General features: G+C 37.9%; 1 protein-coding gene across 3 annotated transcripts; it reads right to left on the bottom strand.

Annotated features, from left to right (window-relative positions):
* Window positions 1–922: 922 nt before the first annotated feature.
* Window positions 923–7,134, bottom strand: PHB2_1 (Prohibitin-2, subunit of the prohibitin complex (Phb1p-Phb2p)). Of its 3 annotated transcripts, none has more exons than XM_051212217.1 (6): window positions 6,981–7,134; window positions 6,862–6,943; window positions 6,750–6,829; window positions 5,443–5,753; window positions 1,950–2,135; window positions 923–1,905 (listed from the first exon to the last, which is right to left on the bottom strand). In XM_051212217.1, exons 1-6 carry the CDS (start codon window positions 7,081–7,083, stop codon window positions 1,897–1,899), a joined length of 771 nt encoding a protein of 256 aa, XP_051072370.1. In that variant the 5' UTR covers window positions 7,084–7,134; the 3' UTR covers window positions 923–1,896. The 3 variants fall into 3 exon arrangements, with proteins under 3 accessions (XP_051072370.1, XP_035586083.2, XP_051072369.1); XM_035732646.2 differs by having other exon boundaries at window positions 923–1,257; window positions 6,981–7,119; XM_051212216.1 differs by having other exon boundaries at window positions 923–2,135.
* Window positions 7,135–14,938: the final 7,804 nt, after the last annotated feature.

Genomic DNA, 14,938 nt, shown 5'->3' with positions numbered 1-14,938 from the left:
CTTGTATTTAATGAGAAATACATAAATATTCCGTGATCTGAGCCACTTAGATAAGACGTTTTCTACAATATAACATGATCAACCTAGTAGTGGATCACTCCTTAAAATCCTGATCTTAATCGTTTTTCAAGAGCGTCGATCCAAGAATGATAGCAATTACAAATATGAAAATGTTACGAAACTAAACCCTACTTTTCAGCGTTAGCATAAACCCGGACATTGAAGTATTGATACCATATTATAATACGCAAACGAACCATCCGGGGAAAAAAGTCCCACTGACTTTACACAAATCAATATTTCATGAATCCCCTAATTTGCTTCGATTTTGATAAGTTCATTACAATCATATTTATTTGGTCTTGTATAATCTGCGATTACCACAAATGCAAGAATTTGACACTAACATGCATTATATCGCACACATTGATACGTTTTCAAGATCAAAACATAGTTCTGTTCTTGTTTGGTTGGGTATTGATAGTTTTTCTAAATTTGATGGATTTTCATGTACCAGGTGATACGTTTACAATCAGAATAGTAATGGTTTAAACCACACCATAAACGATATATTGTAAACCAGTTCGATATGCAACGCATGCACAAACAACTAGCTAAATTAATTTGGATAAACTCATTGATTAGTGATTAGAATACTAGGTTATGTAGCAAACTTAGTACAGTATCAATTTAAAATACTGGGTTTTTGACTTTTTGAATCTAATTGGAAATTACTTACCATCATTAATTGCCTACATACTTTCCCGTGCACAAACACATAAAGTGGTCAAGAGCTTTTGTTGAAGTACTTTATTTGGTATGTAATTAAATTAAAAAGCTGTTGTAGTAAATTTTAGTCACAACTACTGTGGGAGAGTTTATGAGACTACCTAGTTTCATAAACCCATAATAGATGAAGTGGGTTCTCAATTCCTAACGCAGTGATTGAAACTGAAAATTTAATTGTCAACAACGATAAATCAACAAAGGAAAAACTTCAAGATAAGATTTTTATTTTACTTGCTTGTACATCAATCGTATTCACAGAAATAGTGTTCAATTAAATTAAGGAACGTAACACAGTACAAAATACATTCGGAAATGCTAGTCTAAGACTTTTTTAAAGATGTTAATACTATCCAACACTTCAATTTATTTTTTCTTCAAAACATCCAGACCAGCGTCGAATTTAGGATCAGCAACATTGAGGATTAAAGAGCCAGAATGTAGAAATGCACGGTTTTGAGACTGAGCAACCTAAAAAAGGAAAATTTAACTCTATTGTCACAATTGCAAACCTTTAGTTTGAACACATTTGACCAGAAATATGAAAATTAATTACTATTAACTACATTATACAGCTTTAAATGAAAAAGGACAGACAATTAACAAGTTTATTATCATGGCTATATATACATAAGTTATGATCCGGAAAATATGTTGAACAAACCTAAGCAGGACTTGTTTGACTGAAATAACAGATTAGTTTCCAGACATTTAAAATGATCCTAAGTTGTGTGTATGTGGCAATCAGTAGATCACATCGTCATAATTAGAATCATGAGTAGTTAAAGTGCTGCGAAACTTTGGACAATAATAATAAAGGAATGAAAAAAACACCTTACGTTGTTCTCAAAATAGCACAGTGTTTTCAGAAGATAGTTAGAAAAAACACGAAAGGTGTCTACTGCCTCAATGTTCTCAGTTAAGATTCGTGAATACGTCTCCAAATTAATTCAGTTCAAAAAACAGTAATTTTGCATACATTTCAAAAGCTAGTAACTTCTAACGTTGGAGAAGAGATTATGATAATGGGTTGCGTAAAACTCAAAATACGGAATTTGAGTTATCTTTGATATGTTGATTTCATGAGTTTACTTTCTAGGAACTTACTGGTTAAGAAGACTGAATAAGTGGGACATGAGAAGCTAATTTAAAGTAGGTCTTACCGTTCGAGCAATTTGCGTAGCCGCTTTTATTTTCCGAAGCTTAAGATATCCGGGATTTTGAGAAAGGGCATCACCAATCAGTTTTGCCGCCTGAGCTTCACCTTCAGCAGTAACTATCTTCTGCTGACGTTCTTGTTTCGCACGTTCTACGAGGAACTGCGCACGCTGTGCTTCTTGTAAAGCAATCTGACAAATGAAGTTATAACAATATACGGATATTTAAAAAATAGGATATGAAATATTTATGAATGACTAAATAGATCCGGACAATAAAAAGTGGATGGCCTATTCATTGGAATCGGAATAAAAAGGTACTAGACAGTACATCTTAGTTAGAACACCGAATTACAAATAACGTGCTAAGAATAGGTTGATGTCTAAGCTTAGTGTGAACTGTTGATCATGCTGCAGAGATAATTTGGCCCCTGTTGTATTGTCATGTGCAACATAGAACCTGGCACATGGATTTTTATTTTATTTGAACACACAAATATTGGTACAAATGGGCACCGAAAACATATGCGCTACACAAGCCACTTGATTTATGTGTGAGCGGTGATAATGCCAGGGTGCCCAGACCGAAGCAGGTGGTCTTAGGGGGTCACACCCGGAGCCCTCGACCTAAAGGCCTGATCCACAAGGCAGTGGAGCAACGCCGGGAGATGCAGTACCATGGTAGCCGGCGATCAACGATTGGTTGGTACGCCATTTGTTCCTCCAGGATACTGGAGCCATTGGTTTGGAATCAGGATTTTCCAACTCCGCTCGGTGGACCCTCCATGCACATGGATGCAGTCGTTCAATTTGCCATATCTCGTTAGCACAGCAAGATGAAATTGTTAGGGCGAATCCCAGAGTAGCAAAGGTAGCAACAATATGAGTGATAACAGAAAAGACTAAATATCAAGGATGCGAGTTGAGAAAATAAGGAAAAGTAATTTAGGAACTTTGGATCTATGAGAAGACAAAGAAGGAATTCACTTGTGCCATCCCAAAAGATTTCAAGTATCTAGCTATTATCATCACTGTGCACATCCCAACCAAGTAGTCTGGACCTACTTGAATGACTCTGTAAGTGCCTCGATAAACTGGTTCTGTTTTGATTTGGCCAACTCTATCTCCCTTACAACTTACTCCTACACTACCCATCATCGCCCGTCAAGGTAGGTGGTAGTTAGGGGCACGTAGCATATCTCTCAACCACCTAGGTTGATGAATATTTACTACCTTATCAATCGATTTGCCATTCTTAGTACTTTGAGTCTAACCTTAGGATTGCTGACTTGATGGTCCCTTAATATACGAGCAATGGTCCGAAGACACCTATGATCGAGCTCTGCTGACCTACGAATATCCTCCATTATCAATGGCCATGTTCCATATCCATGAGGTAGAATGGAACGAACTGCCGGTCGTTAAAACTGTTCTTCAATTGGCAGACGGATATTACGCCTAAGACAATAGTGAGGAAATTTTGCAAACGTTGGTCGAGATTTCTGAATTCCAGCCAACATTCCGTGAGACAAATTACGCCTAGCGAGACTCGGAAATACGTGGAGTGATAGGTAAGGTTGACTACTTCACCCTCTATCATAAGTCCAGGCGTTAATGCAGACCAATCTTGAAGTAACACTGCATTTGGAAGAAAAGAAAAGCATGCAAAATATGCTTTAATTGTCAGAAGACTCCATTTTGTCGACGTCTTTATTGAACAGAATTATATCATCTGCATGTTTCAAGTCAACAAGTGAATTCCCTGGTACAAGATAAAGTACTGAAAATTAAAACGATGTGTTACCTCTAAAAACATGTCTATGACAAAGTTGGAGGAGAGGACAACCCTGAAGAGCACCACATAAAGTTATCGATTTTGAAAGTTTCTTAGAATACCAAAAATCTCCATATTGTGGACAAGAACATATATTAGCGGAAAATATTGCTTTCAATTAGACCCTCGTCACGGTTTACTTTAACATGCAGTAATATTTACATGTACATACGGAAATATTAAACCAATTGAAGCAGTTTATCAGTCAATGATAACAATCGAATAGATTGCATGAGTAAAAAGTACAAGTAGGTAGTGTGATGTCAGGTGTACTAGTAGGGAAAAGAATGAAGGCTTGAACCAATGTTTCATAATACGAGTAGGTCAATGACTTGGGAAAATAGACATTGAAATAACATTCATTAAGAATCACTAGGTTACGTAATAAGAAGTGTTTAGGTAACTAGACAGTGAAGCATATGCCTGAAATCCAATCACTTTTGTGGAGCATACATATTTTGGTACTCCTTTGTGCCAATATTTGTGTCAAAATAAGCAATTAGACTTCAAATTAGTGTCAAAAGTACAAATGCTGAGGTTCATAAGGTGTAACATTATATTACACGAAATGAATAAAAACAGTTGAAGTTGCATAAGAGATATACAGGACTATTTGATGTGCTGTTTCAAGTGAGCCACTGAAATACTTTATGGGCATAATCTCAAAACTTTAAAGTCACGATTCGAAACAAACTTTTGTCAAACTATGGTGGAAAGTTTATTTAGAAAAAGCACAGAAAGTAAATACCATAATACAACGTGTATTGCAATATCCACAGTTTTGAGACCCCAAGAACTTTGAAGATGTCACAAATCAGCGACAAAATTGAGCTTCGATAACTAGTCACAAATAAAATGTGCTAAAAAACGTGTATTGGCTTAAAATGTCAACTGGACACCAGAACAGTGAAACAAGAAACCAATAAAATGGAAAGATAATTGGTGGCATTATTTTTTGCATTGAAAAGTCGAACATACGGAATGTAGCCTGAGAGGAAGGAGCTGGATCTGAGGATTAAAAGGATGAAATATCAAACTGGAAACTTAGACGACGAGTGAATACAACTGTGCATGTTTTTGTATAATGTCACCTAGTGCATTGGTTCAATTCGAGCTTACAAACTCAGAAAACAATGAGTTTATGGATTAACATTTTAGCTTAAGAGCCTTGCAACGTTCAGAAATAAATGTTCAGAGATTTATCAACTTAGTTACCGTTCTGTTTTAAACGATGCGCTTAGCTTTCACATCACTCGCTTGTTAGGTACCATGATGAATGAGCAATTCTTCAATGATACCTACTACTTAATACTTGAGCTTTATAAGATGTTATTTTACCTAACAAAATGAGTAAATCAGAGGCTCGTGTATTTTACGAATATTGTTCATATGGTCACCGTCACTGATAGTACTTACACAGAAAAGAACAAGAAGCTTTTAAAAAGGGGACGTAAAGTAGTCGAAAACCTTACAGTCAAAGTACACTAGGTGGGAACAATTTCCGATAAACCAATGAATTAAGGTGAGTTTACCACTTGTTGTATAGAAATGTCTACGAGATTGCGTTAACTTTACTAGCCCCTCTTTTATGATGACTACAAAAGTTGAACTTGTATTTACCTTGTTGAAAAAGAGGATAACCAAAAATCAAGTAAATAAACAAACCTGTTTTGCTTCAACAGCAGCAGAGTAAACTTGTGAAAAAGTTAAATCAGTGATGGAGACATCATCAACAATTATATGGAAATCACTGGCTCTTTCGACAAGCTGTTTGCGAATCAGCAATGATACTTGCTGACGCTGAGTAATTAACTGACTAGCATTAAATTTAGCAACAACTGCCTTTAGAACCTCATTGACTATGGATGGTAAAACCCGTTCATCATAATCAGTCCCCAGAGTACGATAGATGTGTGGAAGCTGTGACACTTCAGGTCGAGACAATACGCGCAATGTGAGGTTAACCGTTTGAAGATCTAAAAAAAGAACAATGAATGAATGGATAGAAATGCAACAAAATAGTAGAAGCAAGACGAATACGTTACAAACTAGAACAGGATGAGTTAATAAAAGCAGACACAACAAGAACTGATTTTGGTTTGTTCTGGAACTGGAAATAAATTTATTAAGTTCACCTATAGTAATTGTCAAAGTAAATAGGAAATGAATAAGCTAACCTAAGAGGCCACTGTTAAACTTATTATCTGGATCAAGATGTGGTGAAAAGTTGCTGAAACTTTCGTTTGACGGTCCTAACGAACAAAATACCCGGGCTTCTACAAGTAATTATCAACCCGGGAATATTGGTAGGGAATTATGAAATTTGCAATGTCTCAGATGGACTTTACACTTAAAGTAGTCGAGAATCGGGCTTTCCGCCTAACGTTGAGGTTGTCAGACACTTCTTAAGCCTAATATCATTGAAAGTAAGTAACGACCCAGCTTTTATTTGCTGAAGAGGGTCATTTATGTAAATTAGAAAGAAAGCTTCTGGTATCGAGCTCTGTGAGACTAGGTCTGAGAAAACCAGTAACCTGCACAGATCCTAGAAAAGTAAATTAATGAGTTTAACAGTGAAGACTGTGTACTTAGTAACTTAAGTTTATTGATAGGGCACATGTACTCAAATCTATCGAAAGCTTTTAAAAAATTGTGGCGTATTATGCCACTTCTATCCTTACGGTCACATGAGATGGTTCATCAACCGCACTCAACGGGTCCATTATGCGTAAGTGGATCTTCCTAAAACCGTGCTGACGGGGTGAAGCAAAGCTAATTGACATTAAACAGCTGCACATAACATCGTAAAGTGAGGGACCTCATGATATTAGAGTATATTACAAGTGCTGCCAGTCGACAGTTTAATTTGAGCGAAAATGTCCACCTCAAAGGATAAAAATTGTCGGTTGAACTTGTATATAACTTATATATATATATATATATATAACAAATTAATGGCCTTGGTCACTAACCTTTGCTACCAGTTGGTGACGTTATTTTTCGTGGTCGAGATCTAATATCATATATAATAGGGTACTGAAACCACGGGATTCTAGAATAATTTATTTAAGTCAACCAAAATACCTGAAGTGTAAGCCTTCGGTAAATATTTCATCTTGCACTCCACCAATACGACTAAACATGATTGCTCGATGGCCTCCATCCACTATTTGACTAAACTGTGTTTATTTTGTCCAACGTACCTGTATATAATGACTGAGACAAGCCTAAAGTAAGAGCTGCAGCAGCACCAATGAAACCTCCACCTATGATACCGACATTTGCGATATTTCTTAGACTGTTCATTTTAAACGCATGCGTACCGCAGTTTTCGACTTCTCGCTCTTTTCAATACATCAACCAATTTTACTGAAACGACCACAAATATCCCTTGGTAAATATGAAATACCGAATAGATCACAATAATATTTGTAGTACATGATGAAAAAAGAATAATCCTCGCCTTCGATGTTTCAAAGGAAGTTGTTATTACAGTGTGGATAGTTTCAACAAGTTATGTTTAGCTGTGTGTAAAGAACCTATCGATGAAATCTCTTCTATCTTTGTTCCCTCATTTTACGGTGACATACTTTCTTATCATCACTTTTGGTTTGGAAGATCATGTAAACCTCGAGGACCAAAGCGTAGTCCATCGTAAAACAATCTGGCAAAACGTACACTCTCAATCCAGAATAAAGAGTGGAAAGATATATATCCTCCGGTCCTTCTGCGCAAAAAGGTTGGAAAGTTCTTTTTTTATTTTAGTCTGTGACCTTTAAATTTATTCCTGTATAGCTGCTCCAAATTTCAAACACGGGTTTAATGTTCAGATTTCGAAATTGGTTTTATACATGACGGTTGTGTATCTGAAAGATGACCCCATTTCAGTTCCAAAAGGAATGCAGAAGCCTTCGGAAAGCACGTGATCGTTTAATCTCTGTGACATTGCAGCTGAGTAGCATCATGAGCATAGAATTGTTGACGTATGATTGCTGGTATGATGAGTCGTGATAATAACGATAATGCTAGTTTTTATACGTTTTAGTTTGCTTGAGAAATATGACTCTGTGCCTAATTTGAATCCACTGGCTAATTTCTGTATAATGTCTTTTAGGCTCCTCGTGTAAGTTTGTGTGTTTTAACTGGAATTTTTAGGAGTATCCTGTTTCTCTAGGAGTGATAAGAGTAATTATGTCAGACAAAGACATCCGTGAGGAGATAAGATTAATATCACCAACTCGCAAATGTTATGATTCTGCGGTGAGACAGAGTGTTTCGGGTGTCCAAGTAAATAAACCCACCAGACAATTTATTGAAATTAGTCTTTGACATTGATTCTGGTCTAAATAGTATTACTATACACTATGCTGCGGAAGAAACTCAAATTACTCAAATGACCATTAACTTGTAGTGACTCACATTTATCACGAGAACACGACTGGTTTAATAAAAACAATTATTATTATAACCAACCGTACCAGTGTTTGTTTTAATGTGCTTTTGTTTGACTGTGCTAATGACAGCTATATTGTGCTCCCATTTTTATTCACACACTTTGATTGTGACTTTGCGCGAATTCGGTTACGTTCTGTAACCAAGCTTGTATCCTGGCACGATCTCGGTATCCTTTCGATACCAAGAGATCGCCAGCAAATATATCTCAATTTGGTCTATTAACTGCCTTCTGATATTTGGCTTCTCGGGGATTTTATGGATTTATTTGGTTACGTTCAACCTTCGCCTTCTGATTTACTTGGCACGTGTTTTTTGGTAGCGGTGTTCATAGTCAATCTCGACTCGACGCCACGCTACAAACTGTTATCTTGAATGTTATTATTTTAACCAGGTTTGAGATACACTCATCTATTCAAACTTTGGACTTGTTAGTTTATAATGTTGACCTTAGATATCTCGTTTTCATATCATTTTGGTTAGGTACCTTGGAAATTTTGCTCTTGAAGTTTAAAAACGGAGGGTTTGTTGTGAAAATTTCTCATAATAATCAACTCGATTACTTTCAACTTACGGAAGCACCGTGGCACCAGAATCGGGATTCAGTTTTCTTGTTATTTTAGCCGTATATTGCTGTTTTAACGATTGACCGTACTTCGAGGACGGACCAGAAGATAATTCACTCGTGATGCACATCTCCAATTCATAATAAATATACTGTTCTGTCTCAAGCCTAAGATTGTTCTACATCATGTATTGGTGATTGTTACGATATGACGAGTTGGTGTAGACGATAGTATGACTTCTACGTAAGATCTTATAGATTAGGCAGTTATATCATGGCAAGTCTACGATTTTAGAACTAGGTCTATTATTAGAGCAGTACTAATAACGAAGTAGACCATGATTCTACAGATTTACGATTATGTGACTACCTAATTTATATGGTCTTACGTGCTAGCCACATCATTGTCTATACCAAATTATCCTATCGTGATAATCAGCAGTATACTGATTGGAACTCCTGAAAAACCGTTTAGGTTATGGACAGAATAATATCTTTAGTAATGATGTTATCTAGGTTATGATTAAGACTCCGTGTGAAATATATTGTTCATATCCACGCTATCAACTAATCAGGAAAGTTAATTTATGAAGATGAGCTTCTTTCAGTTAATCGTTAAACAAAGATCCGTAGTGTCACGATTTGGTCTGAGCAAAATTTAACCTTACGGAATCCGGCCTATTGAGTTGGGTGTCTACTGAATCTTTCGTTCGGTTTAGCGACACTCTTTAGAAAAGTTTTTATATTGCCGATAGTAGTGTGATGCCTCTTCAGTTCTCACACGAACTCAGATCTCATTTCTTTAGCATCCTGATGAATCATCCTTCTTCTTTGCAGTTTGTCTGCACGCGTTCTTCTCACAAATCTTTCTGAATAGAACATGGAACATGATTGCAGTGGCTTTTATGTTTGACTTTAGTGGTTCGGCTAGTATATTGTCAGGTAGTTCTGCTTTATCACATTCTGTTGGCCATCCTGATGTAGGATATAATTTATCCTACAAATACTCTAATAGAATGGTAAACACAATATTGGCGACCTCAAAGTCTATGTGGCTTCAAACTTTATGTTTCTAAATTTGAAAACAACAACCTAATTAGTACAATAATTAAAGGATTTATGGTCATTAAGTGGAACACACGAACATACCGAACAGTGTTGTACGTCTTATCAGAATGAATAAAAATTATCAGTCACACTAATATGATGGGATAATAATGTCCCTCAATTGGCAGATCACATGCAAGAGGGATGGTCTTGAGACACATCAGACCAGATCGACTTGGTGGGAACCTAAGAAACGAAGTGATTATTTATTTATAGACATAACCAGCCATTGATTCTTTAGAACGTTTGTGGAATGACATCTATAGGGTAGTATTTGTGTACTACTTCGATGTACGGTGGACTCAATGGATCTGACCTATTCAAGAGGTCTTCAAAGTGTTCTACCCATCTGTTACTCTGTTCTTAAATCTCAGTGATTATCTCACCTTTATCCTTGACTAGTCTATCTGGTTTGCTATGTTTCCCTGCTAGTTTCTTCGTTATGTCATATAAGTGTCTCATACTTCCTTCTCTTGAAGCATTTTCCGCTATCGTTGCTAGCTGTTCCACGTACCTCTGCTTGATGACTCTAATGTTGTTCTCTACTTGCTTGTTTACTTCTGTGTATTCAACTTGTGCCTTGACTTTCCCTGCACTTGTTCGGCTGTTATTAATTGTTATCTTCTTGTTCTTACTTTCTTGAACCTTGTTCATGGTTCCCATAGAGATCCATTTCTTATGATTATGCTTGTTGTAACCCATCACCTCCTGAAACGTTGAAGTTAGTGCTTCTTTGGTCCATTTCTAGTTGTACTCCGTTGCAGACGCATTCGACTCAGCAATCGGAAGAGTCTTACAACAATGGGTTAACAACTCATGGCAACCTTTGGCATCTTTCTCTAGACGGTTGCTAGACACTGAATCGAGGTACAGCACATTCGGTAGAGAACTCCTAGCTATGTATTGTGCTGTATGACATTTTCAACACTATATCGAAGGCCGTTAACTTACCCTTTTCACTGACCATAAACCTCTTACCTTCTCTTTAAGCTCCTCTCCAGACAAGTACTCACCTCGTGAGTCTCGACAACTGGACTACATTTCGCAGTTTACTTCAAACATCCAGCACATTCCTGGTGTAGAATCCAAACTACGGTTTGGATAGAAGAATAGCCGACCGTGGACTTTAGACACACGCCCTTTCCCGTCGAAATCAAAACAAGTAATCGGATAAATAGCGGTTCTACAATTCATCATAAATTTAAGTGTAAATCGTTACGTAAACAAATAATACCACCCGGCTATTCAACCAATAATTGTTCAACCAATCAAATCTAAATTACAATAAATTAAGAAGTTGCTAAAAGATGAGGAACAATTACCAGTCACAACAAATGAACGTTATTCTATCCTGACTGGATAGAACGCACACAAAAGGAGGAGCAAAGCAATATGGCTACCGCCAGGAACAAGTGTCAAGTAAAACAACACAGATGCAGTTCGGGAAGAAACACAAACTTAGTGAAGGCGTAAGAAAGACAAAAACTATAATAAAAAACACAAGTATTAACAATTCAAACGTAATCAAAAGACAACGATGTACAACTAAGGGGATCCATAGGAACAAAGTACAAGTATATAAATGGAGGGATTTTCACCAACACACAAAACATTCAAAATGGATCTTACATCTGGAGCAAGTAATGTAGTCGCAGATGCCTTTTCTCGAATAACTTCCTTGAACAGTTTCCAAGGAATCGGCTTTCTGAAGCTCGCTCTGCTTCAAAAAGAAGACACTGATCTTCGGCACAAGTTATCGTCTACAACCCTCAAGCTACACATCAGACAGATGGGAACAGGTAAGGAAACCTTACCTTGTGACACATCTACAGGTAGGGATCGCCCAATCGTACCAAAACGTTATCGATGCAACGTCTTCAATACGTTGCACAAACTTTCTCATCCAGGTGTTCATGCAACCATCAAGCTTATAGCAGAACGGTTTTGCTGACCTGTCATGAATAAAGACGTGAGGGAGTGGGCACGCTCCTGTGTAAGCTGCCAAAAATCCAAGGTTATCAGACACAATAAATGTCCCTTAGGCTCATTTAAAACTCCCGACGCTCGTTTCGAACATGTTCATCTGGATTTGGTAGGGCGTTTGCCGGATTCAAATGGATACTCCTATCTCTTAACGTGCGCAGACCGTTTCACTCGATGACCAGAGGCAGTACCCACCAAGGACATCACTGCTGAAACAGTGTCCCGTGCCTTCGTCGAACGATGAGTAGCAAGCTTCGGCTGCCCTTCAACCATCACTACAGACCGCGGACGTCAGTTTGAATCCGAACTTTTCCGTTGTCTGACTGCACGATTAGGAATCACTCGCTTCCGAACGACCGCCTACCACCCGCAAGCAAACGAGTTGGTAGAACGCTTTACCGACAACTAAAAGCCTCACTATCAGCAGCAAACATTTCTCAGTGGACCGACGCTCTTCCACTCGTCTTACTAGGTATTTGCAATGCAGTGAAAGCTGACATTGGATACACTGCGGCTCAACTGGTTTATGGAACAACACTTCGACTTCCAGGAGAATTCGTGGATCCTTCATCCTCTTCAATGAACACGGATCTAACCCCCTACACGAACAGAGTTACAAACGCAATGCGTTCAGTTAAACCTGTTTCCACTCGACCGCAATCAACTGATGTTTTCGTTCAACCTGACTTACGATATAGTACACACGTCTTCCTACGTCGAGACCCGCATCGACGACCTTTCAAATCAGCATACGAAGGACCTTTCAAAGTTCTTAAACGCGAAGCGAAGTACTATTTAATCGATAAGAACGGAACCAAAGATAGTATCAGCATCGATTGCCTCAAAGCAGCGTATTTAGGAGGAAATCCTATCCATGTCGATTTTCCTTCAGTACAATCGAACGGCACGACTACGACATTTATAATACCCCATCCGACGGCCAACACGCACGATGATGCTTTGACAGTATCTGAAAATAAACTTAAAACAACGCGTTCTAGTAGAAGAGTTAGATTTCCAGAACATTTAAACGACTATTGCACGTAAGTTACTAGTTGATATTTTATATCATCTCGATTTCTCTTTGTACTATATGTAGTATAAAAAAACCTATTTTAATATGCTTATATATTTATAGTTTTATTTCAAAAAAAGAACAAGACAAGAAAACCATATTATGAAAATCCTTTTTCGCGCTACTAAGTATGCTTGAGTTTTTTCCCTTTTTTCGCCCAATTTATGTCTTAAAGCGCGTACGAGTTTATTTCGACATGCACTTACATACTCTTTTTTTTTCCAGGACGGCTGGAAAAGACGATAAAAAGAACGATGACGTTCACGAGGAACCAAAATTTTCATTGTACATTATTTTCTTACTATATTGTATTTCATGGTCCCTTATAGTAAGGAAAGATGACCAGACGCTGCTAAACCTAGCAAGCCATCAGAAGAGTGTTTACCAACGACAAACTCATTGAGTTTAAGCTTCTGGCTGGCCACGTCTTAGGGTCATCACCACCCCACTACGGGTGTAGTGATCTGTAGCGGTTAATAAATCCCAAAAATAAATAGATCTGTAAGTTTTCGACATTGGATGCCGACCATATTAGTTTTAATGAACTCACCTAGCTGAAGGAGCTCGGTCATGCATCCGCACCAGATCACGATTGGGAACACCGTGCTCAACATCTACTGCAATCGCTGGCTAGATTAGATCAAACGATCCTCGATATATTGATAACCTATCAAATATATCTGCGAACCTCCTCGATTCTATCTTTTGATTTCTCTTAGTGGGTACGATTCATATTAGAAGGTGTTACTGGTTAAAGCGTTGTCAAACACTGAATACCTGTGCCTTCTTCAGGGTAAGCTTCAACTTCTTTCAGTTTATAGAACGTCCCGTTTGGTTCCCCGCGGGTTCAGCATTGGGACATTCCCTCTTCTTGATTTATATAAACGATCTTCCACAGCAGGTATTGCCACATTTATTACTTTTCACTGATGATGTGAAACTTTGGAGAGAAGTATGCAACCAATTGGATAAACTGGCACTTCAGAAGGATTTGACTCGACCCCAAAGTTGGGGAGATAACAACGGACCTGCATTTAACATTTTGAAGTGTGAAGCAGTCCATCTGAGACACATTGCAAACTACGAATACAACTTAGGTAACCCCCTTCTAGAGGTATCCGAAGTTGAAAAGATCTGCGATCGTTGACACCTTATAATCTGAATTCTTACACCAACTGCTAGAAAATGTGTTCCGAGAAAACCTTGCATTAGTAACGTTGAAGCGCATTTTCGGACAGTTCAACGGAAGGACTTTTCACATAATCTTCAAAGGTTTTGTTAGTCCCCTTGTTAGAGTACGGAAACAGAGTACCCACTCAATCCAAAAAGATAAGGACACTCTGATATGTATCCAATGGTGAGTCACGAAATCAGTTCAAGGAGTCAAATTCAAGTCTTATGAAGAGCACATCCAATTACTGAACATTTACCCATTAGAATACAGACATTTTAAATGGGACTTTTTAATGACCCGCAGTATCCTTAACACTTCTGGACATCTCCTTAAATACCTGCTTCAGATTAGTCCCAACACAAAACTTCAGGGTAACACCCAGAAACTGGAGACACAACATAGCAGAACGGACTGTAGATACACCTTCTTCACCCTAAGAGTAGTCAAATGTTGAAATTCGCTGCCAGCTGAGCTAGTTTAAATGACTTCTCATGAGTTCTTTGAGAGAGAACTTGACATATTCCTAAAGATTAAGGGTAGTACCTCACTATGATGTACCAACCTTTTTTTCTTTTTCCTCTTTTATCGATAATATACCTAGGTTCCTCCCTTTAGGTATCGGTGATCCACTGCTACTAGATACGGAAGTCCTTTAAGTGGTAGCTTCTTCTATTCCACTCAGAACCATTCGTTGACAATCCTGACCTTCCTCTCAGTCTGCAGGACAAAAATGACAGGATGCTCTGGGGTGAATTGAACAAGAAGCTCGAACTTCCTAGAATAGAGCCTTTGACGGTCACCCGGC

Source organism: Schistosoma haematobium, chromosome ZW (assembly GCF_000699445.3).
Source record: "Schistosoma haematobium chromosome ZW, whole genome shotgun sequence".
Taxonomy (NCBI): Eukaryota; Metazoa; Platyhelminthes; class Trematoda; order Strigeidida; family Schistosomatidae; genus Schistosoma; species Schistosoma haematobium.
The sequence above is the reverse complement of the archived record's forward strand: the minus strand, read 5'-3'. Positions and strand labels throughout refer to the sequence as shown.

Excerpts from the sequence above, each read along its gene's own strand:
- PHB2_1 (XM_035732646.2), bottom strand. The coding sequence starts at position 7,083 with ATGAACAGTCTAAGAAATATCGCAAATGTCGGTATCATAGGTGGAGGT. Across the intron at positions 6,830-6,861 it reads ACCGAAGGCTTACACTTCAG|AATCCCGTGGTTTCAGTACC; the intron begins GTATTTTGGTTG and ends AAATTATTCTAG. Across the intron at positions 2,136-5,442 it reads CTGCTGTTGAAGCAAAACAG|ATTGCTTTACAAGAAGCACA; the intron begins GTTTGTTTATTT and ends TTCATTTGTCAG.